Here is a 26830-nt window from a genome sequence, read left to right on the forward strand (position 1 = left end):
TTTCAGGATGGCTTTATTTTATTGTTAGGTATTCCCCCCCTTATTTTTTATTAAATTCACATAAGTGACTTCAAAGTTGCATTTTATAGTTTGAAAGTTTGTGGATGAAATTTAAACTTGTGTGTCAATTAATTCTTTTCTGTGGACTTTTTTTTTTTTTTAATAATTTTATTTTTTAAATGGGGTGACATCAATAAATCAGGATACATATATTCAAAGATAACAAGTCCAGGTTATCTTGTCGTTCAATTATGTTGCATACCCACCACCCAAAGTCAGATTGTCCTCTGTCAACTAATATTTTTAATTGAGAAAATACCTTCTCAGAGCTCAGAGACAATTCTATTTTTTTTTTTTTTTTTACAGAGACAGAGAGAGAGTCAGAGAGAGGGATAGATAGGGACAGACAGACAGGAATGGAGAGAGATGAGAAGCATCAATCATTAGTTTTTTGTTGCGCAGTACGACACCTTAGTTGTTTATTGATTGCTTTCTCATATGTGCCTTGACCACGGGCCTTCAGCAGACCGATTAACCCCTTGCTCCAGCCAGCGACCTTGGGTCCAAGCTGGTGAATTTTTGCTCAAACCAGATGAGCTCACGCTCAAACTGGTGACCTTCGGGTCTCAAACCTGGGTCTTCTGCATCCCAGTCCGACACTCTATCCACTGCGCCACCACCTGGTCAGGCGAGAGACGATTCTATTAAATGGAAGATATTCTCAGTTCTATTTTTTTCTTAATGTAATACATGATATTAAGATGGTTAATGAGTCTATGTTCCCCAAAAATTAAAAGCTAAATCAGTTATAGTCCACTTTAGATCTTCTCTTTTAAACTTGTTTTTTAGAATGGTAACACTGTCCTGAGGCGCTGTATGAAAATTGGATCGTGTGACTGCAGTTCACAGATTTGGTACTGATTGTACTGGGTGCTATCTCCCATGCCAGACTGCGTTTGAAAATGACTAGTACCTGATAGCCTTGTGATATTGAGCATTTAACACCTTTATGCTTCAGTTTTCTCATCTGTAAATGGGAATATTAATAGCACTTAACCTCATAAGCTTATTAGAGCTAAAAGAGTTATTTCTGTGCTAGAACAGAGCCTGACACACTGTGACTCCAGGACCTCCGTGACCGTTTCTCTGCCCCTCTGCTTTACCTTGTCATTGATTTGTATTTTCAGCTTTAGTGTTTCTTATTTGTCTTCCTTTTAAACCCAAATTCATTGTGTATATAAGTTAGCCAGTATATTTAAAAGATGAAAACAATTTAAAACGATAATGATTCAAACCTTGGTGGAGAACTTTTACTGAGAGTTCCAACTAGCCAGGTGACTCAGCTCATCTGCACTGACCACTCTGCATGCTCCTTCAGTACTCACTGCAGCTCTCAGCTGTTCTACTTTTACAAAGAAAAAGATTTAAATAGTTTAACTTATTAATTTTTAATGTCAGAATAAAAACACTGTGTTTACCAGCTCTTACATGGAATGAACCCCCTCAAACAGTTGAGGGTTCCCAACCTCTGCTGTGGTTTTGTTGGCTTGTGACTTCATCTCCTGTCCTTTGGCACACCCATAATCTTAGGTGGCTGTCCTTAGCACATTTGTAGATGATTTAAGCCAGCCTGTTGAGGTATATCTGGTGAAGAGGCCCTTCTGGGAGTTCATGCCTTGGGACAGAATTCAGCCTCTGTAGTGTTGTGGAAAAATAGTTTGTAACAGGCCTCACCACCTGTTGTTTCATACTTGCTATTTACTCTGTAGGACTCCAGCCTTATTAATGCTGGGCTTTAAGGAATGAATTTTTCAACCCTTACTAAGGGACACTCCTCTGTAGTCCAGTCTTGATCCGTGTTGAGTATAGTTTTTGTTTTAAAAATCAGTAACTTGGAGGAAAAGACCACACCATGATAATAATACCTTTTACACTTAGGTAGTGGTTACTAGATGTCTGGCCCTGTTTTGTGTCTTCTCTCTAACTCATTTATCCCTCATAACAAGTCTGAGTAGCTACTATTATTATTTCTATTACGGATGAAGAAACAGTCATGGTGAGATAAACTAAGACCAGGGAAGTCTATGTAAAGGACCAGGGGGTAAGGCGAATACATTGAATGACAGATACCAGATCCAGTATTTCAGCATTAACCAGCAGTTTTAGCAGGGCTAAGTATAAAATTCCTGCGTTCATATTAAGAGATCAGTGGCACAAGGGTGGGGAAGGATTTTGATCGAAGTAAACCAGTGCCTGGGAAAGAACTGAGTGTTTGAGGTGCCCTGGAACTCTGACTGCTTCAGTGGAGTCTCACATCCACGTCGCTGCCCCAGAGGGAGCCGGAACAAAGGCTTGCTTGTTTGGTTTCTAAACACAATTGGGAAACAGCATTATTTACTCTTCTATGTTACTAAGTCTACACCAATTTTAAATATTTGCTGACTAAAACAAAAGCAAACTAGTCTACAGGAAACTAGCACACCTCTAAAAGATCTCTAAGGGAATAAAAGATTTCTAAGGGACCAAAGAAAGTTAGAGAAATGACCTTAACGTCATTTAGTGATTTAATGACATTAAATGGAACAATGGTAGACATTATTTTCTTTTAACTTCTGCTATATATTCAAGTTGTGAGGTAGTATACAGTTGTCCATTATATTTGGGTATCATACTTCATGGTGTCATTTTTTAATGGGGAAAAATGTGAAGAGTTAAATTTTATTTGATATTTAGATATGATAAAAGTTGAAATACTGAATGCTAGTTGTTTTGTGGAGATGTCAATTGGTAGAATATATATGGGAAACATTTATATGGTTTATTGTAAATAAAATAGATTAGGTACGTGTTTCAGATTTAATATAGTGACTGATTCAGATTTCAGAAGTCTATTGATATTTTTCAACACAACATTTCTATTTATTAAAGAATGCTTTGCGTTGTTCTTTTTACCTGAATATTGATCCTATTTCTAGTTCAATTTTGATAGAAATTAGCATCAAGTGGACTTTATATCACTTAGTATTTGTTTCTATTAATTTTTTTTTTAAATGTCAGCCGTTTTGCTGGGTGATTTTTGAGTTAGCAATGCATAAGCAAGTAATTGGACTTTTTTAGAAGAAAAATTAATAGTAATCTTAACTCATTTTTTTAAATGTATTAAATGAGTAGTCTAAAGAAGTAAAACTGTTTAGTATGTGATGAAGAACTAAACAGATTGTTGTAGGTTTTTTTAGTATTTTCCCACAATTTGCAGTTCCTTAAGTGTTTTTACCAAGTTTTAAATACTCATTTCTTATATATATTTTGTTTAATCTTGTTTCTTCTCCAGCAGTAATTACTAAATTAGAAAGCCTCCTTACCCCCAGAACTGATATTTTGGGAATAGTGCAAGTACTAATCAACATCAAAATGAGTGTTGCTCAGAAATGTCAGTCTCATTCTAGCAGTTATGCTTTTAATTACTGTATTAAAATCCTTCAACCTGTCATTCAATCCATTAAATTACATCTGTAATAAACTTTATTTAAAGTAATTGAAAGGAAATAATAGAAAAATTTTAAAGGAATGACATTTTATTCTATTACCAAACTTATAAAATATTGTCATCTGAAAGTTTTCTGGGGATAAGAATCGCTCTTTTTTAAAAAATAAATTAATACTACTGAAGCACTTAAAACATATTTACCTTAAGCTTTATCTTCAATCTTACTTATATTTTTAAATGGCCTTATCTATGAAAGTGTGTTTGGCCAGCTGAGACACTACCATGTTTCTTACATGCCTATAAAAATTTATGCAGTTTTATTTTATTTCTCAGGTTTATAAATATATAGAGAAAGGTGGAACTGCACTTAACATTAACCACAGTATTCAACCAATTCTATGTATACAATGAGATGGCTTTTTTTTCTAGATTAAGTTTATTGAAAATATTTTTCTTTAATTAATTTTTGTAAGGTAAATAGGACCCATTTTGGGGAATTAATCTCTTATGAGTTCTTGGAATTCCTAAGCCCTGTATAGAGACTCAGGGAAAGACAGATGGTTGAGACATAGCCACAGTCTTCTGTTTTGGTTTTGTACTGATTGGCATCAGAAGGAAGATGGCCCTAGATGTCATATATTCCAAGGCTGTCAGAAAGAGGTGAAATTCTAGATTTTTTCTTTATTTTAGGACAGCAGTTTTCAACATTTTTAATCTCATGGCATATATAAACTACTGAAATTATGGCGAACACCAAAAATTATAAATGACAAAAATAAATTTGACAGAAATAAATAGGTATAATCATTCCCACCAGATAGCTATTTTTGTGTTGGCTATTGTCATTTTTTAATTTGACAGTCTTAAGGGAAAGAGGTCAATGCCCCTGACTAAATAGTCAAGTACTGCATATTCTAAAATGTCATGTTGCACACTGGCTGAAAATCGCTGTTTCCAGAGGTAGCGTTAGTAACTAGGACGGGAAAGTTGTAAGGGGAGGTGTGAGTGGGGGAAGGTAGGAGTAGATGAATGGGAGGAGGGGGAGGCAGGCTGTCTTGGAAGCAGATTTTAGCTCAAATTAAGAGGTATTTCTAATGACCACAGAATGAACCATCAAAGAAATAAACTACTTCATAAGGTCATAAGCAAAGCTTTCCATCTGTAAGGTTCTTTTCTTTTTAAAATGTAGGTTGAAGAAGGATCTAAAAATATACGGCTAGGGTCACTAATTGGTTTGCTAGTTGAAGAAGGAGAAGATTGGAAACATGTTGAAGTTCCTAAAGACGTAGGTCCTCCAGCAGCCGCCCCAAAGCCGGCAGTGCCTCCGCCCTCGCCAGAGCCCCCTATCTCTGTCCCTGCGAAGAAGGAGCACCCTCCAGGGAAACTGCCGTGAGTATGTTTATTTGAATGACAATGTAAAAATAAACATGGCAACCTGTAGAGTATTTTAATCATTATAATATTTAAAAGATATACAGTAAGTAGGAAGATGCTGACCTTCCTTTTTTCTCTTAGGAAGCTGAGATTTAGGAATGGGTATTTTACCACCATTGTTCATTCAACAAACAAATAGTAACTGAACACCTGCTGTGTTCCAGGTGTACTGGGCAAGCCCGCCCAGCACACCCAGGGGAGAACAAAGAGGTCTGTGTCCACATGGAGCTTGCATGGCTTTAGAATTCCAGAATGGAATTCAGTATGTAAAACTTCATATTGTGTTCCCATTCGTGGATTCTAGTTACCAGGATAAAAATACAAGTAGAATTGATCATTTTAAATGCTTTCCTTTTCTAACTGTTCTGCATTTGAGTTAAAGACAGATTAGAGCTCAGCTTCATCTAGTGTTTCTGAAACAGCACATATGCTTAGGAAACGTCGTCTTACTCGAGCTTCCCAGAGCTTGAACTGGTGGGCTCTGAAAACTAACAAGTTTCATGCATTTAATATTCTCTGGAACACAAACTTATTTTATAGAAAAAAGTTATTTGTAGAGGAGGTCCTAGACCCACTTTTGAACTTAAATAAAACTGCAGACCCAATTTACTTAGGATTTTTTTCTTTAGTTTACTATAGTCAGTCCTTGTCAGAAAAAAATCAGTGTTTTTGAAGTACCGAGTTTTAAATTCCCATTGTCACACAGTATTTCTGACTTCGTTACTCCCCTTTATTTTCTCTTTCTTACTAAAATCGGAATGCAGGCTCATGGACGTTTTGCACTTACTTCCCTTCTCCCCTTTAGAAAGAGGTGGCAGTGTGGATGCACCCTGGCTCTCTGTCAGGGTCCTTCGTTAGAGACCTACACAGGTCTGAGGCCCCTGGTGTGGGTTTAAATCCTGCTGACTGAACCTGCAGTGTTGGCCAAGCAGGGATTTTCTTTTTTTAAAAAGTGATTTTTGAATTGGTTAATTACTAGTTAATCTCATGTAAAAATGGGTAATTTCAGTGAGGATTTGGAAGCACCAAGCCCACATAGTAGAGCTCTTCCTGGCAGTGCAGCACGTGCCATAGTCGCTCCTCTTCCTTTCTCCGTAGTAAACTTACGGACTCGGCCCCTTCTGTAGTCTTCCTATCTGACTGTGCAGTTTGTGTTTGCTGCTGTGCTTGAAGGCCTCAGATGAAGAGTAGGCACTTACTGGTCATGTGACCTTTCAGTGTGCCTCCCTTTTCTTGTCTGTAGAATCAACATAATGTTTTTGCCTCTCTTACTCTTCTGGAGGGTATGTACAGTAAAAAATGCTCTCATGTAAAAATACTAAGGACTTGAGCAAGTTCATGAAAGATACACTTTGCCTGATCTGTGATGGCACAGTGGATAAAGCGTCGACCTGGAATGCTGAGGTTGCTGGTTCAAAACCCTGGGCTTGCCTGGTCAAGGTACATATGGAAGTTGATGCTTCTTGCTCCTCCCCCGTTCTCTCTCCTCTCTCTCTTCTCTCTCTCTCTCTCTCTCTCTCTCTCTCCCTCTCTCTCTCTGTTACCTTAAAAAAAAAACTAAAAAGAAAAAGATACAATTCAACCACAATAAAACCATCTAGTTAAAATAGGCAAAGTGTCCAAAGAAGATACACAAATGGCCAATAAACACATGAAAACATGTCTAATATCACTAATTCTTAGGGAATTGCAAATCAAAACCACAGTGAGAAACCACTTCATACTCATTAGGATATTATTTTAAAAAAAGCAAAAACCCTAGAATGTTACAAGTGTTGACAAGGATGTAGAGAAAGTGGAACTCTTGTGCACTGTGGATGAGAGTGTAAAATGGTGCAGTCACTCGATGGGGAAAACTATAGCAGTTCCTCAAAAAATTAAAAATACAATTACCCTGTGATTCAGCAGTTCCTCTTCCAGATATTCACTCAGGAGAATTAAAAGCAGGGATTCAAAGACATATTTATACACCCATGCTCATGAAAGCATTATTTACAATAGCCAAATGGGAGAAACAACCATGTGTCTAAAATGCGCTCTAGCCACACAACGGAATGTTGCTCAGCCTTAAAAAGGCAGTAGATGCTGGCATACTGCCACACAGGTGAACCTTGACCACATTATGCTAAGAGAAATAAAGCAGTTGCAAAAGTTCAAGTACTGTGTGATTTCCGCTTACATGGGTTATGTAGGATAGTCAGAAAGGTAAAGACGGCAGAATGAGGGTTGCCTGGGGTTGGGGGAGTGGGGAACGGAATTACTGTTTAATAGTACTGAGTTTCCTTCTGGGAAGATGAAAGGATTCTGGAGGTGGATGGTGGTGATGGTTGCACAACCATGTTATTATAGTGAATGTCACTCAGTTATATACGTAATATGCTTAAAATGATGTTTTAAATATATTTTACCACACACAAAAAATGAAGGAACGTTATAGTTAGTTCCTTATCTATCTGTGTGATGAGCCGTGTGAAAAGGAGAAACTCTCTCCTTATGTTTACTTTTTAAAAAAAATATTTTATTGATTTTGCAGAAGGGGGGAGGAACGAGAAGTATCAACTCATAGTTGCTTCACTTTAGTTGTTCATTAATTACTTGTCATATGTGCCTTGACCATGCCCAGGATTTCGAATTGGCAATCTCAGTATTCCAGGTTGACGCTCTATCCACTGTGCCACCACAGGCCAGGCTGAATATTTATTCTTTTTAAAAGAACATTTTAAATAGTAACTAGTTATTAAATTCATTTGAAAATGTTTTGACAGTAAAAGAAATCAGATTCATGCAGATTTATTCATTTGTGACTATTTTAGCTTTGTTTTTATTTTTTCCATTATTAGCAAAACTGTTTACAGTTAGATATATTTGAATCAAATATGAGTGTTAATTGAGCTCGCTAATCTTCATGTGTTCTTCTTAGGTTCCGTCTGAGTCCAGCTGCCCGTAACATTCTGGAGACACACGCCCTGGAGGCCAGCCAGGGCACAGCCACCGGGCCCCGGGGCGTCTTCACTAAGGAGTACGTGGGTGCTTTCTGTAATGACCAGTTTTAGTATTTATCATGATCACTTTTTTTCTGAAAGTATTTAAAGAAGAGCTTATTCAGTGTTAAGATTTAAAAGGAAGTTCACTATTCTTTTTTATTTTTAATTGGTTTTGGTCTATGTAAAATTGTATTCTATGCAAGGGTTGTTTTCTGAATAGTTGCAGCATTCCTGAAGAACAGTTCTAATTTGGTAACTAAGCCAGATCCTTAGAAGTGGTGATAAATGCAGAAAACTAGAGTGCAGAGTAGTGAAACTTTATATTATTTTAAAGTTTGTATGACATAACATACAATCACATTTAAATTTCTAAAACATGGAAACATTTTTAAAACCAATTTTATTCTTATCTGTTTGGATTTTATTCACTTGTATGATCAAACTGATTTCCATATACCATTGGGTCTCTTCTTGGATTTTCTTTTCTATTAAAATTCCAAATGAATTTTAAATAAATAGTCTAGCCCTACTGGCAGGGTTTGGTAGGGAAACTGGTATTTTTATTGGGATTGTGTCACATTTTAAATTAACTTAGAATTGACATCTTTATGATGTTGAGTCTTCCTTTCTAAGAACACTGATATGTCTTCCCATTTCTTTAAGTTTTGTGTCTTTCAAATGTATATAAAAATAGGCCCTGCTCTATTGAAACTTACTCTAATGGGGAAGACAAAGATTAGTGAGATGGGCATATGAACTAATTAAGATTGTATGTGTCACATTCCTATTGGCAGTAGTATCAAAATTTTCAAATTGAGTTAATGTTTTAAACCAGTACGCTATTCCTATTTGTCTAATTTAAAAGAATTGAGGGCTTGACATATTTAGTAATCTATATCCTTTTAAAAAACAAAGATACCTTTGTTTTACAGAGAAATACAAAGGCAAGTTTATTACTAGTTTAGTTATTTTTTGTTCTAAATGATGTTGTGGATTAGGTTTATTGCATTAGATAGTGATGATAACATATTAAGCAAAATTAACCATGGCATGATTTCCTGGCCATAAGCAAACTAATGTGCACTAAACAGTGATTTAGTAAGTACCCTAATGAAACTCCTAGCTATAGTAAACTTCATAGTTTCTCAATACCATGTGAAAATTATTTTACAGGTTATAAAAATAATTGGTTTAATTTATGAATTGTTCGCCTTCCAAATGACAACCCCTGAGAATTAAGTTCTTTTTATTTTTTGTATTTTTCTGAAGTTGGCAACAGGGAAGCAGTCAGACAGACTCCCGCATGTGTCTGACCAGGATCCACCCGGCATGCCCACCAGGGGGCGATGTTCTGCCCATCTGGGGCGACGCTCTGCTGCAACCAGAGCCACTCTAGCGCCTGAGGCAGAGGCCACAGAGCCATCCTCGGCGCCTAGGCCAACTTTGCTCCAATGGAGCCTTGGCTGTGGGAGGGGAAGAGAGAGACAGAGAGGAAGGAGAGGGGGAGGGGTGGAGAAGCAGATGGGCGCTTTTCCTGTGTTCCCTGGCCGGGAATCGAACCCAGGACTCCTGCACGCCAGGCCAACACTCTACCACTGAGCCAACCGGCCAGGGCCGAGAATTAAGTTCTTTTTTAAAAATAACTATCTATATACCCAATACTATGATAAAATTCTAATCATTGTTTGGTTTTTGAAAATATGAATGTTGTAGGCATGGACAAATAATGTGAATCAGCAGATCAGGTGATAGGCAAGATTCACTTGCCTAGCTGAAATCATTCATTTTGCATTATAGCCTTGACATGTATATGTTTCTGTAGCTTCCTTCCACATCCACCTCCATTTTCTACAAGTTCTATTATTGTTCTCATTGCTAATCATGGCTACCTAACTCCTTCTTATCCCCAGGGATGCTCTCAAGCTTGTCCAGTTGAAACAGATGGGCAAGGTCACTGAATCCAGACCGACCCCCGCCCCTCCCGTGGCTCCCTCTGTACCTCTGCCGTCACAGGCCACAGCCCAGCCATCTTATCCCCGGCCGATGGTCCCACCGGTGTCAACTCCTGGGCAACCTAACGCAGCGGTAATGTCATCTGAATAGATCTTTATTTTTCAGATAGAAGTAAGAGGGAAAATAAACACCATTACTATATGCTTTACAAGTACTTTTAGCAATCTATTTTAGTAGCTGCTAAAAGTGATAAAGACAAAACCCTCCAAATGCTTTTATTTGCACAAACCAGATTTATTTGTACAGTGCTAACTTCCAAAAGGAACATTAGAATTATGATTCAATTTAAATTTACTACAAGTTCTACAACTTTAGTGACATTTATATATGCTGTATAATCATAATTCTTTTCATGTCTTTTTCTCGGGTGTGGCCCTAATAATTGGTAGCTGATACTAGTTCCCTTTTGTGGATGTGTTTTGATTTTTGATTAAGGAAATCGATAGTCTGACTATGAAGAACTATAGAGACTATGGTAACCATTTTTTTCCAGAGGTATGTGCAGTATGACTGTCCTTTTTTTCTCAGCTTGTTCCGGTGCCTCTGTCTGTCTTTCCTAGGTTTCATGTCATTTCCTTAACATCAGAAGAAATGCAGAATAATCGATTTATTTAAAATTGAAAGGGCACTTCAAAAATAAAAAATAGAGACAAGCCTACACTACTTTTTCTAATGGAGAAATATATTTTATTATATTATTTTAAGAGTTGAAAATATACAGTTTTAATAGGAAACATTTTTAATATACATTAATGATTTATGACTACATACACAAAGTTTGTAATCAAATCTTATTTTTTTAATTAAATGATTCAAATTAGAAAAATAAACCTTACTTTCAAATTCTTATGGTATATAGGAAGCATTTGTTCCATTTGTTCAGTACTTTGTTTACCTAAAATGATTAGTCAAAAAAACATTTGTTGGACCTGGAATACTGAGGTCGCTGGTTCGAAACCCTGGGCTTACCTGGTCAAGGCACATATGGGAGTTGATGCTTCCTGCTCCTCCCCTCTTCTCTCTCTCTCTCTCTCTCTTTCTCTCTCTTTCTCTCTCCCCTCCTTCTCTCCTCTCTAAAATGAATAAAGTCTTAAAATAAATAATTAAAAAAAAAAAAGCCTGACCAGGCAGTGCTGCAGTGGATAGAATGTCAGACTGGGATGCGGAAGACCCAGGTTCGAGACCCGGAGGTCGCCAGCTTGAGCGTGAGCTCATCTGGTTTGAGCAAAGCGCACCAGCTTGGACCCAAGGTCGCTGGCTCAAGCAAGGGGTTACTCAGTCTTCTGAAGGCCCGCGGTCAAGGCACGTATGAGAAAGCAATCAATGAACAACTAAGGTGTCGCAATGCGCAGTGAAAAACTAATGATTGATGCTTCTCATCTCTCCGTTCCTGTCTGTCTGTCTCTGTCTATCCCTCACTCTGACTCCCTCTCTGTCTCTGTAAAAAAAAATAATAATAATGAAAAAAAAAAAAAAGAAGAAAGCATTTGTTGAAAAAGAAGTCAGCTGTACTTCCTGCCTCTATATGGTCCCGAGCTCTTTGTAACCCAGTTACAGAATGATGTAAAGGGCAGGAAGGGATTAGATGTTCATTAAGTCCATCGTGCTTTTGTTAGAAGTTCAAGGAAGATTTTATTAGGAATAACTTAATAGATTATCTAGTGTATTGGATTAATTTTTTTCTCCTTAATGTAATTTTTGTAAGTAAGAATTTCTTTTTAGTTGGTTGAGTGATTTATTGGCTGCTTCGAGTATTATCAAGAAATGATGTTTAAAAGAAAAGTTGCTTATGGGTAGTATCTCTGGTGTGTGTGTGTGTGTGTCTGTGTTCATGTGCGTGCACACATCCATCCATGAGAAATTATTCATGATTTGTTAGATTTCTTTTATCATCTAAACATAGTAAAATGCGAAGTCCCATTCACAACTGAACCTTGAATTTTTCCAGTTTTTTCTATAGTCATATACTATGAAGTTTTTCCCACAGTTTAATACTATAATGTTAAAATTCCTCAGATTTCTTACATTCTTTCTTATACTAAGAATTTTTAATAGTACTTTTTCTATATTAATCTTTAATTGTTATCATAAGTAACTGAGACCTGATTTCTGTTATAAAGTTTGCTTTTTTTCCTTCCGTTTATGGTTTAAAGGACAGATTGTTACTTCTTTGCAGGGCACATTCACTGAAATCCCAGCTAGCAATATTCGAAGAGTTATTGCCAAGAGATTGACTGAATCTAAAAGCACTGTACCTCATGCGTATGCAACTGCTGATTGTGACCTTGGAGCTGTTCTCAAAGTTAGACAAAAACTGGTCAAAGGTTAGTAAAATTCAATTTACTTAATGCAATACATGTGCTATGAAATCCTTTATAAAATGCATATTGTTGGCTTTTTATCTCAGTTTCATCATTTGCGCATATTTTAGTGCTAGAGAACAGAATTGCTTCTCTTTTCCTCTTAAGAAACAAATTGGTTCCATAGTATTGAATAAACTATACTTTTTTGGTTTGATACCTAAACAAAGCAGTCCTTAACATTTTAAATAAAAGTATAAAATCCAAAACTGGTTTAAGAATGTTTTAGGTTATGAGTATGTCTTAGATAGCACTCTTTTGGGTACAGGGTTTATTTTTTTAATTTCTTCTTCAAGATGCACTTTAGGTAATGAAATTTGTAATGTTACTCCCAAAAATCAATTAAAAATAAGGTTGCTAAGAGACATCAGATTAAACATGAAGATAACCTGAGAGCTTTTAAAAGTTCAAGGAACCAAGTCGAAAGTATTCCAGAGAAAGTAATATTCCACAAGCTAACCCCGGAAGCCCCCTTCTGGGTCTCAGATCACCCTCTTTAGCTATGATGGAGAGGCTATTATGGGAATTCTTGTCCTGGCCCTTCCTTGCACGAGGCAGGAAACAGTGCTGTTTCTGTGGAGGTGAAGATTGCAGTGTGGGATCTTCACATGGTCCAGGGTTTTTATGTCCTTGTAATTAGGAATTTTGTGGCAAGTCTTTAAAGAGCTCACATGATTTCTGTATTCTATGTGTCTCTGCACCTCCTTTTTATATAAGGTTATGATGTACAACATTCCATAGGTATGTTCCACACTTCTTTCTTTTGTAACAGCATGCACATGAGAATGTTCAGTATTTCCTCACAAACTATTTTCTAGTCTCTTAATAAATGTCACTGACAGTCTCCTTTCTGTATGTTTAAAAATTGCCATAATAATGAGTTAAGTTAAAGGAACTTGAAAAATTACCTTTGCACATGTTAGAGTTGCAATGCCTATTAGACATATATATAGGTGAGAATGCCATGGAAAATTGGATGTATAAATCTGAAGCTCCAAATACATCAGGATTAAAGGTAGAATTTGGAAGAGTGATCACATAAGTGGTATTAAAACTGTAGAACAGAAAGTTCTCACCTGGAGACATGGCAGCATTCAGAGGAAGAAACTGAAAAGGAGTGAGAGACGGAGCGGAAGGAAACGAGAAGAGACGGTGACAAAGCCAGTGAGAGGAAGTAGGTGAGAAAAGTGTTCAGCGAAAGAACACTAAAATGTGGGAGGTATGGTTGGGGCAGAGGATTTCTGGTCAGGACTAGGGACCTGGGCTCTGCGTGTGGAAATAAATCATCAGCAGGTAGGTGGTTTCGGAGCTCTTCACTGGGGGTACCTGTGGATAACATAAAGGGAGAAGGAAACCGAGGGGGGATGAGACGTAAGCGTAACAAGTCCATCAAAGACTAGGGCCACATATTTGAATATGTATAGACTCTGTCTTTTATATGGGTTGTCATTAGAAGTTTAAGCACTGGAAATCCATTTATATTTCTGTTCCTAAAGGGATTTTAACCAAACAAAAAAAGTGTCTCTGGAAATTGGAATCAGAAGAGCTATGAATTAAACAAGCAGTCGACAGTTACCATGGCAGTTTGGCAGTATTTATGTTTATGATAATTCATCTAATCTCTTTCTGAAATCTTCAGCATGCCTTTGGAATGAGCTGTTGTCCACACAAAATTTCGTGATGCTGTAATAACAGGATTTGTGATTCCTGCCACATACCATTGACTAGATCTTGATCTTAAAGTCATCTTCTGGAAGCTCTTGCAATGAAGAATCAAATGTAGTTTACATTTTCTGACACTTTCATACGCACTGGGAGAAGCAAAATTATAAATCAAATGCCTTAGTTATATCAGCTCTGTGGCGAGGGGTAGGACCTCAGCTTTATCTTAAAATCATCATGTGTACTGGCCGCAAATCAATTCAAATGGATTCACCATAAAACTAGGCAGAAGACCTCATTTTCCTTAATATACCAGAACCTGCGCCAGCATTGCCTCATCTTTGGCATTTGCTGTATCCTGTTTTGTTAACTTAAAAAGCAGATCTTCTTTAACGCAGTGGTCTAAAATTCTCATTGTATATACCCTGTTAGTAAAAATAAGTTTTTGAATCTCCCCCAGATAGGTATTTTTTTCTTTGAAGTGACTACATGTACCGCTGTTTTAATATAATCAGCATATTATAAAGCATACATGGAATTGTGACATTTGAAAAGGATGAGAAAAAAATGAATCATCTTGTAAACTTCCTGTTCATATACATCATACAGAGACTGTTTGTCTCTTTAGAGAGATAGGGATTGATTCTTTTCTTTCTGATTGTGGCTATAATGTATCTTTCAAGGTCGTGTGTATGAAAACTGAGCAATTTAAAATAATTGTAATCAAGTCCCAGAAGTAAACTTTTATACTCAGTGTTAATAATATTCATCCAGGACTTCTTATAATGCAAGTTTTTCTAATCAGCAGAACCTTATTGAATAAGCAAACAAAGAAAACCCTGTAATGTTTTTTATTGTTTGTCCCTGTAGTCCATAATTTACAAGGTTGAAATCACAGCAGTCAATGTTAAAGTTTACTATGAATGCTAATTTTAATATGCTTGTTTTTCTTTCAGATGACATTAAAGTGTCGGTAAATGATTTTATCATCAAGGCAGCAGCTGTTACCCTTAAAGTAAGTAGCAAACCCCAATAATTTTGGCTTTTAAACTAATCTTGTACCTCTGAATTTTTATGATAAATAGAACTATTATTTTTTGTCACAAACATTTTATAATTTTGTTGCTAAAACCATTCTATCATTTGATCTTTCTCAGTTTTACAGATGAAGAAACCAAGAATCAGCAAGGCTTACAACTAGTTAATTGTAGCAGCATAAAGACCACTTAGTCAGCCAATACTGATTGATCCCTGATCTTGTGATAAATACAGTTTAGGCATTAGAAATATTATAGTGAACAGAAACCTTCATATTTTCTGATCTCATGGGGCTTATGTTCTATTTGGAAAAGACAAAGAAATACTACACTGCTCACAAAAATTAGGGGATCAGGGAATGTGCAGATACTCCAGTACTTTCAGCCTTTTGTATAGTGCATTTTCACCAATGACATAAAAGTTGGTTTTGCATCTAATATGCATAATCAAACAACTTTCTTTTACTTGTCATTTGCTTTTCTGATGTTCTTGTTTAATAAAAAACTCAAATGCTTCTTTTTTTTAATCACTTCATATTTATTTTAAAACATCCCCTAATTTTTGTGAGCAGTGTGTGTGTCAGATAGTGAAAGTGCTGAGGTGAGGAAGGTTACGGACCCAGAATAACAAGGGGTGTTATTTTCGAAAGGAAGGCCTCTCTGGCAAGGTGGTAATTGAGACAGGCTGCAGAAAGAGAGGACATGAGCCAACTAGCTAGATTTGTGCTAGGTTATTCCTGACAGAGGGACCAGCAAGCAGAGGGGCTGTAAGGAGTAGATTGTCATTTGAGACGTAGTGCTGAGGATACGGTGTGCCTAGAGTACATTAGCAAGAGCGGAGGATGGGAGATGAGATTACATGAGGCTTTGGTGGCCATGGGAAGGACTAGGGATTTTAGAATAAACGATAAGGAAGTCTTTGGAGGGTTTTGAGCAGAGGGCTAGGACGATCTGACTCACACTTTAAATAGAAAGAGGGCAGACTGCTGTGGCTGCTGTACGGAGCACGGCCTGTGGAGAGGCGGGGGAAGCTATGAGCTCTCCTGGGGGCTGTGCAGAGGACCAGCGCTGTAGACGAGGGTGGCCGCCGTGAAACGGGTGGAGTGGAGGTTTGGGTCACAGGACAAAAATAGAGCTGACAGGATTTGCTGATGGACTGATGGGATGTAGGTCCTCAGACAAGGAAGGATGATGATTTTGGCCCAAGCAATGGGAGGCATGGCGTTTCCCATGTACTCAGATTGGGAAAAGAGACAAGTGCCGGTGTGAGGCAGGGAGTCTCGAGGGTGCTTTTGGACCTGTGTATGAAGTTGAGAAGCCTAACGCTGTCCCAGGGGAGGTGGCAGGAAGGCAGGCGGTCTGACCAGAAATGTGAGTCTGAAAGTCAGGCTTCCTGGCGTGCTGCTCAGCACCATTGTCTCCCATGCCTTCTTTGTATAACAGGGCTGCTTTCTGTGTCACTGCTTAGTGAGTGCTGTATTTAATGTACATGTATGAGGAGTCTGTTTCTACTCCCTGAACAGTGAGTTTAAGGGCATTGCCTTTTCAGCTGTTCATATCTAAGTGTTTATATCGCTTTTGTCTTTTGACCAAATAATATTTTGAATTACATTAGTAATTTTCTCATTATGAGTTGGGCTTGCCCTCCTTAAGTGGTCATTAGCCGTTAATATTTAATTTCATAATTTTGTATCAGGAGCCATAGTAATTGTACTTTAAATTTTGTGCTAGCTTCTTCAGCCTTTTCCTTTTTTTTGAATCAATGACTTCATCAAAATAAATTTGGGCACTTTTTTCCTTTCTTTTCTCTGTGACTTTTCCAATATTGTAAAGATTTTTATTTCTTAAAATTTTATAGAATTCACCAGTAAAAATTTCTGAGTTCTATTTTGAGGAGGGAACGCTGATAACTTTCTCATTTCTTTCCCCATAATTATTGAGCTGTTTAAATTTCAACTTTTTCTTGAGTCAGTCTTAGAAATTCATATAGTCCCAGAAAATCATTTATTTCATCTGGGTTCCCAAACTTATTAGCCTAGAGTTGTTTACATTTGCTTCTTATGATTATATTAATGTCTTCAGTGCCTGGGGGTTTTCTGAACTCTGTCTCACTTTTATTATTGTATATTTTTACTCTCCTTTTATATTGTTTCATTATGTATTCCTTCATTTCCTTAGATTTATTTTGGTTAGAGATATTTTGTTAGAAAACTTGAATGTATAATTTATTAAACTATTAATAAGATTATTTAGATTATAAATTTTCTTTTGAGTGCAATTTAGGTTATGTCCCATTGGTTTTTTGTTGCACAGCTTTCTAATTAAATTTATTTGCCAAGTATTTTTCATTTTTGAGAGTTGTTTTGTTTGTTTTGTTTTACTTTACCCTTATCATTAAAGAATTTTAAATCTTCTAAGAGGTTGGGACTCCATTCATTATCTGGACATAACAGTTGAGTGCACAAGCTGAGCCTTAAAAGGTGGAGAAGAGGTTAAAGGGAGAGGAGCATAGTGGCAGGAGAGGCCTGAGTGAGGTGGGGCCTCGTCCTGGGGGCGTGGGCAGAGTGTTTACATTACACCCTGGGGACCTGGTTTGAGTGTTTACATTCTGACTCGGGTCCTACCCTGTAGAAAGCATAGAACTTTTGAGAAATTTGTTTCTGTTGACTATTTTTCAGCATTTTCTGCTAATTTTACATTATCAGTGCACCTTGTTTCCAATCATTTAATTATTTCACCTGGGTTTTCATTCTCAGTGTAGTTGTATGTATATTAAATATATACATGCTCCCATATAGGACATAATGTTTATGAAGCTAGACAATCTATTGTAAGAAAGGCCCTTTTTAATGACCTGCTGGTGTCTCCCAGAGCTGTGCTGAAAAGTCAGGTGTCCTTCGTGCTGAAAAGGAATGTGGGTGAATTAATTTCCCATCTTCCCTCTCTTTCTTCTCACTGTCATTGGTCAAATGTGAAGGAAGTAAAAGATTATGTAGTTTCTAGCAATCAGGTTTAACAAAGGAAGCTTTTTTGCTTAATTGTGTTATAAAGAGATCAAAATATGTATATCAGAATTTTCTCAAGCTTGCTTCAGAAAGATGGTATGCTTAATTATTTTTCCCAAACATAAAAGCTATTTAATACAGAAATCCAAATCATTTTTTAAACTCAATTTTTATTTTCTTCTGTATAGCTACATTCACTTTCAAATATGCATAATAATGTTAGTTATTTTTCTGTAATCGCCTTGGTCTAAAGCTGCTTCTTTAGTAACATGTTTTTCTGTTCCTGTTTTCTAGCAAATGCCAAGTGTTAATGTAAGCTGGGATGGAGAGGGCCCAAAGCAACTGCCCTGTATTGACATTTCAGTGGCTGTGGCAACAGATAAAGGTTTAATCACACCAATCATAAAAGACGCTGCTGCTAAGGGTATACGGGAAATTGCTGACTCTGTGAAGGTATGTACGCCTTGTAAGAAATACTGTGCTTTCAAAATGTTGGAATTTACTTTATGATAAAGTCTTGACATGCTCTAGTCACTGTGATTGATATGTATATAATTACTTATGTAGACAGCTGTGTGAGTGTGTGTACATATGTATGTATGTATGTCTTTTCAAGTGTTTGTCATTTGGATATATGGTGTTTTAAGAGTTTATCCATGTACGACCCATTTTAAGAACACTAAACATTGAAAATTTCAGAAATAACATACAAATAAATTAGGGTCAACTGTGTTCAAGTTATAGATGAATACTTTACTTCCCAAAGTCTAAAATTCAACTTTAAAGATATTTTAAATAGATTTTAGAGTTAAAACTGAAACTGTTTCTTTGAAAGTGGTAGCAGACCTTACTATTAACATCATTTTATTCTAAAATGTTTCATTTTCTCTCCAGAAGTGGGGCCACTAAAAGTATTTATTAGTATTCGGAAAGCAAAATCATTTTATTTTTCCTGGGTTTTTTTAAAAGCAGATAGGTAGTTTTATTATAGAAGAATCTGATTTCACTAAAAATGTCACTTTGAATAAGCAGGAACACAGGCAGTAGGTCAGCATTGACAGCCTCAGTCATTTCTAAGAGATTACTGGGCGGCAGAAATGTCATTGTGTTAGCATTGAAAATTTCAGATTCATTTAGATAAGTGATTGTTCTTTCATTTACCAAAGACCACTTGTATCCATAGTGGTAGAGCAAGTTCTGCGGGGGATTAAAAGTAGAAGGTAAGATTTCTGTGGGAAGCCGATGCTATATAACCTACTTACCTAAAACAGATAAATGCGAGGCACTCTAGTGTAAAAGGCACACTCGGGATTTTAGAGTAAGATACAATTAATGGTGAGCCTAACAGAATTGTCATTTTAAAATCTTTCTTCACTTGTCTTTGAAAAGATTTATAGACTGTGTTTTTATAGATAAAAATGCAACTGTCTTTTATAATTGAGAGGTGGTATTAATTTGGCCAATTTAAAAGTCAAAGCAATAGAGTTTGTTTTACTAGACTAGCACATGCCTTTTATTCATTAGGGGTTTTCAGCAGCACGGAGAATGTATGTATTTTAGTGTTTTTGTGAAGTTGAAATGGGATTGAATTTAATCATAGTGTTAGCATTTTCTTAACCTTTATATGTATTAAATTTTAAAATTTTACAATTATAGGATGTTTTCTTTGATTCTGACCAATTTATCAATTTCACTACTGTAATTAATAAATAGTTCTTAAAGTAGCCGTGTTAGCCTTCTCTCTCCCTTCCATCCTGAAAGAACCAGAGTTGAGGTGGTGATAAGGAAGCAGTGTGAGCAGCCTCCCCACGGTGGGAGGGCAGTCCTGCTAACCCTTTGAGGGTCCCGGGGTCCTTGGTTGTCCTTCAGTGCTCCCTGTCACTCCCAGCAGCTCTTAAGGTTGCTGTGCTCTAGCTTCCCATCTGCGCTTCTCAGTCTCCCTGCTTCTCTCTGCCACCCTGTATCTGTCATCAACACTTCACTCTTATTCTTGTGACACACCCAACATGAGGCTGTTTCATAGAATTCTGTTAGCTCAGTATTATAGCTGGAACCTAATCATCCCCATTTTAAACTTGAGGATGCTGAGTTGAACACCTTTAAGAAATTTGCCCAAGGTGATGCATTTAGAAAGCAGAAGTGGTGATTTATTTAAATCCAGCCATTTCTCCCTTCAGATGCCACTTTCTTGGGCCTTCTGTTGCTTCCAAAGCTAAGTTTCCTGCCTTACCCTGTTTTATTGTCTTTATATGGTTTATCAGTCTTTGAAATTGCCTTATCTATTGACTGTCTGTGTTCCCTCATATCTCACATTGACTATCTTGTTTATTGCCACATAGTCAATTCTAGAAGAATGCTTGGAAGATAGTTAGTGAAATTTTTTTAAATTTTCAATAAAAACTGTTACTGGAATTTATTTTCCAAGGTGTCTGTGGGTTCCGGGAAATGCATCCGTGGACTCCAGGTTAAAACACCTACTATTTACTTCTTGACCCTCAGTAACCCAAGGATATCAGTGTGTGGTGCTAAAGGCATGTCTCAGCCAAGTTCAAGTTTGTACTCCCTAACGGAGTAATGTAGCAACATGCCTTAGGTCCCTCACTGTTCTTAATTCTACATTAATTATAGCAGTTTTAAAAGGCAGAGGTAAAGTGTACCTCATTAGTACCCAGTGTAATTTTTGAATGAGTCAATAAGACATATGATATATTTTTAAAAGTGTTTGCTAGTCATCTTGCATTATATCCTTTCAGCTGCATGCTTTATGTAACAACTGCTTTGATATGAAGTTCATATTTTCACATTACCAGGAAAAGACAATGAGCAGTCTTTAGGAATTTTTAGAACCAACAGTCCTCCTCAGAGTCTATTTTTTATTTTAGGCTCTTAGAGTTCATTGACAAGAATATCCTACTGATGTATTTAGGGTCTACAGAGATCTTTTTTAAGTGTATTATGTGTGCCAGCAATCTAGTTTTTGAAACGAACATGCTTTTTATTTGTTTTAGTGTGGTAGCTCATCAGGATATGTGGAGATCATCTGCCTTTAAAGAAATGCCTTTCAGAGTCCTTATGATATGTGCCTGTTCAAATCCTGTGGACAGTTGTGTTGCTTACGGCAGGAAGGAACCTTTGTAGGTTGTTCTCTCTACTTCTGATGCTCCGTGGCTCTCCTGTAGGTTGTTCTCTCTACTTCTGATGCTCCGTGGCTCTCCAAGTCTGCCTCTTCCTTTTTCAGTCTGGTTTCAGTAGCTTCATGTGTCACTGTAGCCGCATAGTTTGTACAAATCTGGAGTTGTTTACTTGCACTAAGGCACAGCAATACATCAAGATCGTTTTTAGATTTTTAAAGAATGTTTTATTTTTCAAAATTAAAATCATCTATGGTTTAAAATTAAAAGTTATTAACAGTGATTGAAACTGTATTTATGTTAGCTATATAGTACAGAACATTTAGTAAGCCCTGGGTTTACTTCATCTACCCAAATGACAATAGTTTTCCTCTTCTCATGAAGTAATTCAGTATTAAGTTTTCATATGTAATAACTCAACCTCTGCTTCCTTGCTTTGAAGCATTGAAAAATAATAAATTAACAGAAGAGTGGTTCATTGCAGATGTTAAAGGCACTCTCAAGGTATCTGTCTTTCCTTTTGGAAGTTTTTAATATCAGTATTGTCAGGAATGATATAAAATTACTGCATTCTAATATTCTGTGTGGCAGTGCATATCAGACTAGGTCATTCAGGAACTGCTTTAGCTATGGGATCAAGAACCAGAATAATGTCCATTTTCTGGGGCTTAGTAATTCTGCTTCTGAGAATGTATATGAAATCATTCAGTAGAAACCAGTGAACCAAATTATGACACTGGGGAAATGACTAAGTGAATTCTGGCAGATGCAGTCTTTAGAATGTTAAGCAGACATTTAAAAATTGTTTATAAAAAGTAACACAAAAGATGCTTATAAAATTGAAAAGTGAAGTATAAAGTTCTGGGTTTTTTTTAACAACTGTCTGAAATTATGTCTGTTATGGGTAAAAAAAAAGAGGCAAAAACTGATATGGTGGTTTTGGGTTACTTGAAAATACTAGATTGATAAGAATGGCTTCATCTAATATTTATGAGAAATAATTTTATGGAAAAAACAACTAAGACATTCTGCATAGTAATGGTGTACAAGGTAACTCCTGTATTTGAAGACTTTATAAAGGAAAGTGATTTTTCTAGAGTTTTGATTAACATCTTTAGTTTCTTTAGATTATCTGTGTTCTATCTTGTTCATGTTTTTAGAGAAAATTTTGTCTACATCTTTATAAAGTCAAATCAAAACATAACAGAGATGAGCCTGTACCCTGTGCCGATGTGTCAGGGGACAGATCTCCTGTCCTCTGTGGAACATAATGCCGCTTTACATGCTTGTGTGTGTTTCCACAGACTCTGTCCAAGAAAGCACGAGATGGGAAATTGTTACCTGAAGAATACCAAGGAGGATCGTTCAGGTAAAATTTAAACTCTGATTATCAGTAGCATCAAACAGATATAAGACTTATAATGTCCGTGTTAACCTGTTTTATTAATTTTCTGAAACCTTTTTAATTTAAGCTAAACACTAAATACATTAAATATCTGTATTTAGATAACAACATGTGTGAAAATATTCTTCAGACACATCAGATTTTTATATCAAAGCGAGTAGGGACCCTTTAGGGCAGGGATCGGGAACCTTTTTGGCTGAGAGAGCCATGAACGCCACATATTTTAAAATGTAATTCCATGAGAGCCATACAATGACCCACGTACGTTACGCATTATCCAATAAAAATTTGGTGTTGTCCCGGAGGACAGCTGTGATTGGCTCCAGCCACCCGCAACCATGAACATGAGCAGTAGGAAATGAATGGATTGTAATACATGAGAATGTTTTATATTTTTAACGTTATTATTTTTTTTATTATTAAAGATTTGTCTGCGAGCCAGATGCAGCCATCAAAAGAGCCACATCTGGCTTGCGAGCCATAGGTTCCCAACCCCTGCTTTAGGGTTAGCTAGATAGCTCATTCAAATATTCATGGAATGACAGAGTTTGATGTTTTTTAAAGAATATATAAATACAGTAGATTTATAAACCTCAATTAGTTTTTTTCCTACCTGTGGTCTCTTATAAAGTACTTTGGGGAAAATGTTAACACTGAGACCCTTCAGTTATTATCAGCTCTTGTTTTGTTTAAGTGTAACTTACACACAGTAAAGTACACTGAGTGTAGCTTGAATGTTTTAGAAAATAAATTTGTGGAAGAAACCAAAGCAGAATATACTCTCTCAACTCTTCCTAATAATCAGCCCCTTAAAGGGAACCACTATTCTCAAATCACCATTGAGTTGTTTTGATAGCTTTAATCTTTATGTAAATATACATTCTTAGTGTCTGGCTTTTTCACCCATCATTAATGTCCGTGAGATTAACCGTGTTCCTGGGTGAAGCAGTCATTTATCTGTTGTTATTGCTGTATCTAGTAGCATGTAGTATGCTTTAAAATGATGCCAGTATCAGTTTTACTCTTGGGCGTTGTGATGTTCAGAGTTTGGTGCTAGTACAAGTAATGGTGCTATGAACATTTTATTAGTGTCTTATCATGACTGTATATATATACGTATTTTTGTTGTATACACTGAAAGTAGAATTGCTGGATTAAAAGCGTTAGCAGGTACTTCCAAACAAATTTCCAAAATGGTTATACAAATTTATACTTAACAGTGTATGAGAATTTCCATTAGTAATGTTAAGTTTTAAATTTTAACAGTTCTCGCAGTATATAGTGGTACACCTAGGGGTCAGAGAAATGCAGGTTAATGATGTTGAAACAGTTTGCATTTTTCTGTCATCCATGAGCGGCTATCTGAAAACTCATCAGATAAAGTACCTGTTGAAGTCTTCTGTCTATTTTTAAAAATGATCTGTAGGAATTCTTATTTCCAGATACACAGATCTTTGTAGGATATACATTATTTCAAATACTGTTTCCTACCCTGTTGCCTTGCCTTTGGAGCTTTCTTAGTGGTGTTTTTAAATAAAGTCCTGTTTATCAGTATTTTTCTTGATAGTTGGTCCTTGTTTTCTGTTGGAAATTATAGCCTTAAAGAATCATGAAGTTATTCTTCTATGTTATCTTCTAGAACAGCGATTCTCAACCTGTGGGTCGCGACCCCGGCGGGGGTCGAACGACCAAAACACAGGGGTCGCCTAAAGCCAGCGGAAAATACATATTGGCTTTAGGCGACCCCTGTGTTTTGGTCGTTCGACCCCCGCCGGGGTCATGACCCACAGGTTGAGAACTGCTGTTCTAGAAGCTTTATAACTTTTCCCATTTAGATCATTATCCATCTAAAATTAGATTTTGTTTATTGTGAGAAGATAAAGGTCAAAATTCTCCTTTTCTCCCTCATGTGGATATAATATGACTGTCATATATTGAAAAGATTACTGCTTCTCCATAGCCTCAAAAAGGTGACCATATCTGTCTGTTCCAGTCTGTTTCTCTGTTCTTTCTTCTTTTCAAATGGCCTGTCTACCCCTTGCTCAGTACCACTAAGCTATAACTTTTTTTTTTCCTGAAGTGAGAAGCAGGGAGGCAGAGACATAGGCTCCCGTATGCGCCCACCTGGGATCCACTCGGCATGCCCACTAGGGGGCAATGCTCTTCCCATCTGGGCCATTGCTCTGTTGGAACCAGAGCCATTCTAGTACCTGAGGCAGAGGCTATGGATCCATCCTCAGTGCCCGAGCCAACTTTGCTCCAGTGGAGCCTTGGCTGCAGGAGAGGAAGAGAGAAAAAGGAGAGGGGGAAGGATGGAGAAGCAGATGGGCACTTCTTCTGTGTGCTCTGGCCAGGAATTGAACCTAGGATTTCCACATGCCAGGCTAACGCTCTACCGCTGAGCTAACTGGCCAGGGCTCCAAGCTATGACTTTTGATACCAGTAGTGAAAGTCTGCCAGTTTTGTTAACTTTCTTTCAAAACAAATTTTAGAATCAACTTGTTATTGGTCTTGCACACACCGAGTCTTACTGGGGTTTTGATTGGGATTGCATCAACTTTTTTCATTAGTTTGCAAATTGACATTTATATAAGAAGCATTGAGTCTTCCAGTGACTTAGCTAAATTTACTTAATCTGACTAGTTTATCTGTACAGTTTTAGATTTTCTATGTATAAAGTCAGTTTATTTGTAAATAATGACAGTTTTATGTTTTTTAGCCTTTGCACCTTACATTTCTTTTTCTTGCCATATGCCACGCTACAACTTCTAGTTTAGTGCTGAATAGATGTTTCTGTTAGTATTGATATTTATATGTGTCGATATTTGATACACCGTTGTTGATACTGTTGTCTTTGGTCTCTGAATGACTTGGTGTGTGGGCTGTAGCGCGGTTTGGAGTGGACTAACCTTTGCTTGGGGAAAGTCTTCTTTGATTGATGACATGCACCTTCAGAGCTTTCTGTTTCCTCTAGTATTTCCAACTTGGGGATGTTTGGCATCGATGAATTTACCGCAGTGATCAACCCTCCACAGGCCTGCATTTTGGCCGTTGGAAGGTTCCGGCCTGTGCTGAAGCTGACCCAGGACGAGGAGGGGAACGACAGACTGCAGCAGCGCCAGCTCATCACAGTCACAATGTCGAGTGACGGCCGAGTAGTAGATGACGAACTAGCTACCAGGTTCCTAGAAACTTTTAAAGCAAACCTGGAGAATCCTATGCGACTGGCTTAGTTCTCAAAGATAGAATTGGTAGCCAGAAACATGTACTATACAAAAACAAGTGAGGTATTTAAGTGTGAAGTGGATGAAATGTGTATTTATTTAAGGTGAAAGAGTTTGACCTGAGTTGTCTTTATCTGCAATGTGGGTTTAATGTTGTAGAAATAAATGATAACAAACTGTAACTAATAAAAGAAAGAACATTTTAGTCAGATCTTAACCTTGGTGCTGTACAAAGGGGGGTGTTAAAGTCGATGCCAAGTAAATTATATGTTTGGCTCCTCGGAGCATCTTAGAATTTTAGAATATATGATAAATTGTATACTCATAAAGTTGTTACAGTTCTACTTAATTGTGTTGGATTGGATGTGGTCTTCAAAATAACATCCGTTAGGTTAGCAGTGGGACCTCACTTTTAGGAGCACTGCTGTAGATATACTTGAACAATTTAATATGTACAGAAGTTTATTCTGGATAATAGTAAGTAAAGAAGAATCACATTGTATTAGGGGTTGTGGCAACATTATTGAACTTTTTATGTGTATATATAAAGCCATATGTTTTAGAGTGCTTTCTATAAGTCTTACTTTTTACTCCTGTGACACTGTGAACTTCTCAAGAGGAAGAATTAAAAAATAAAAAATGAAGAGAGACCAAAAAAATGTGTTTGTTTCAAAGGTCAACTATAGTTTAAATATCTAAACCTCAGAAATAACTGCTCACCTCCATACTAAGTTGGAATATATTAAAATAAATTATGCTGTTTTCTACCAAACATTTTAAGTTAGCGTTGCTTTGAACACAAAATGTTTTTCTTAATGCATTTTAATCAAGTTTGTATTATGCAATAAGATGTGAGAAATTGAAAATTTTTTATTGTGTTTTAAATGTTAGCACACAGAAGTTTAGTGAAACCTTGAGGTGGATTAGTCATTTCCCTGGAACACTTAAAGGGGACTCTACAGGAAGAAAGGAGGAATTTAGAGTTAAGACATTAGGGAAACGATGGGTATGGAATTATAAAGAGAGCAGAAAAGAGGCTTATGAAGTGAGAACTCTCCTTGTTATTCCACTCATGATATGAAATGTTC

General features: G+C 36.9%; 1 protein-coding gene across 1 annotated transcript in view; it reads left to right on the plus strand.

Annotated features, from left to right (window-relative positions):
- PDHX (pyruvate dehydrogenase complex component X) overlaps positions 1-26504 on the plus strand; it is a 56149-nt gene extending 29645 nt beyond the window's left edge. Inside the window, exons 4-11 of the mRNA XM_066251264.1 lie at positions 4677-4876; positions 7842-7940; positions 9816-9990; positions 12095-12242; positions 14897-14955; positions 18277-18435; positions 22418-22482; positions 25493-26504. Of these exons, the coding sequence (XP_066107361.1) occupies positions 4677-4876; positions 7842-7940; positions 9816-9990; positions 12095-12242; positions 14897-14955; positions 18277-18435; positions 22418-22482; positions 25493-25751 (1164 nt within the window). The 3' untranslated portion in view covers positions 25752-26504. The remainder of the gene's footprint in view (positions 1-4676; positions 4877-7841; positions 7941-9815; positions 9991-12094; positions 12243-14896; positions 14956-18276; positions 18436-22417; positions 22483-25492) is intronic.
- The last annotated feature ends 326 nt before the right edge of the window (positions 26505-26830 follow it).

Source organism: Saccopteryx bilineata, chromosome 1, assembly GCF_036850765.1.
Source record: "Saccopteryx bilineata isolate mSacBil1 chromosome 1, mSacBil1_pri_phased_curated, whole genome shotgun sequence".
NCBI lineage: Eukaryota > Metazoa > Chordata > Mammalia > Chiroptera > Emballonuridae > Saccopteryx > Saccopteryx bilineata.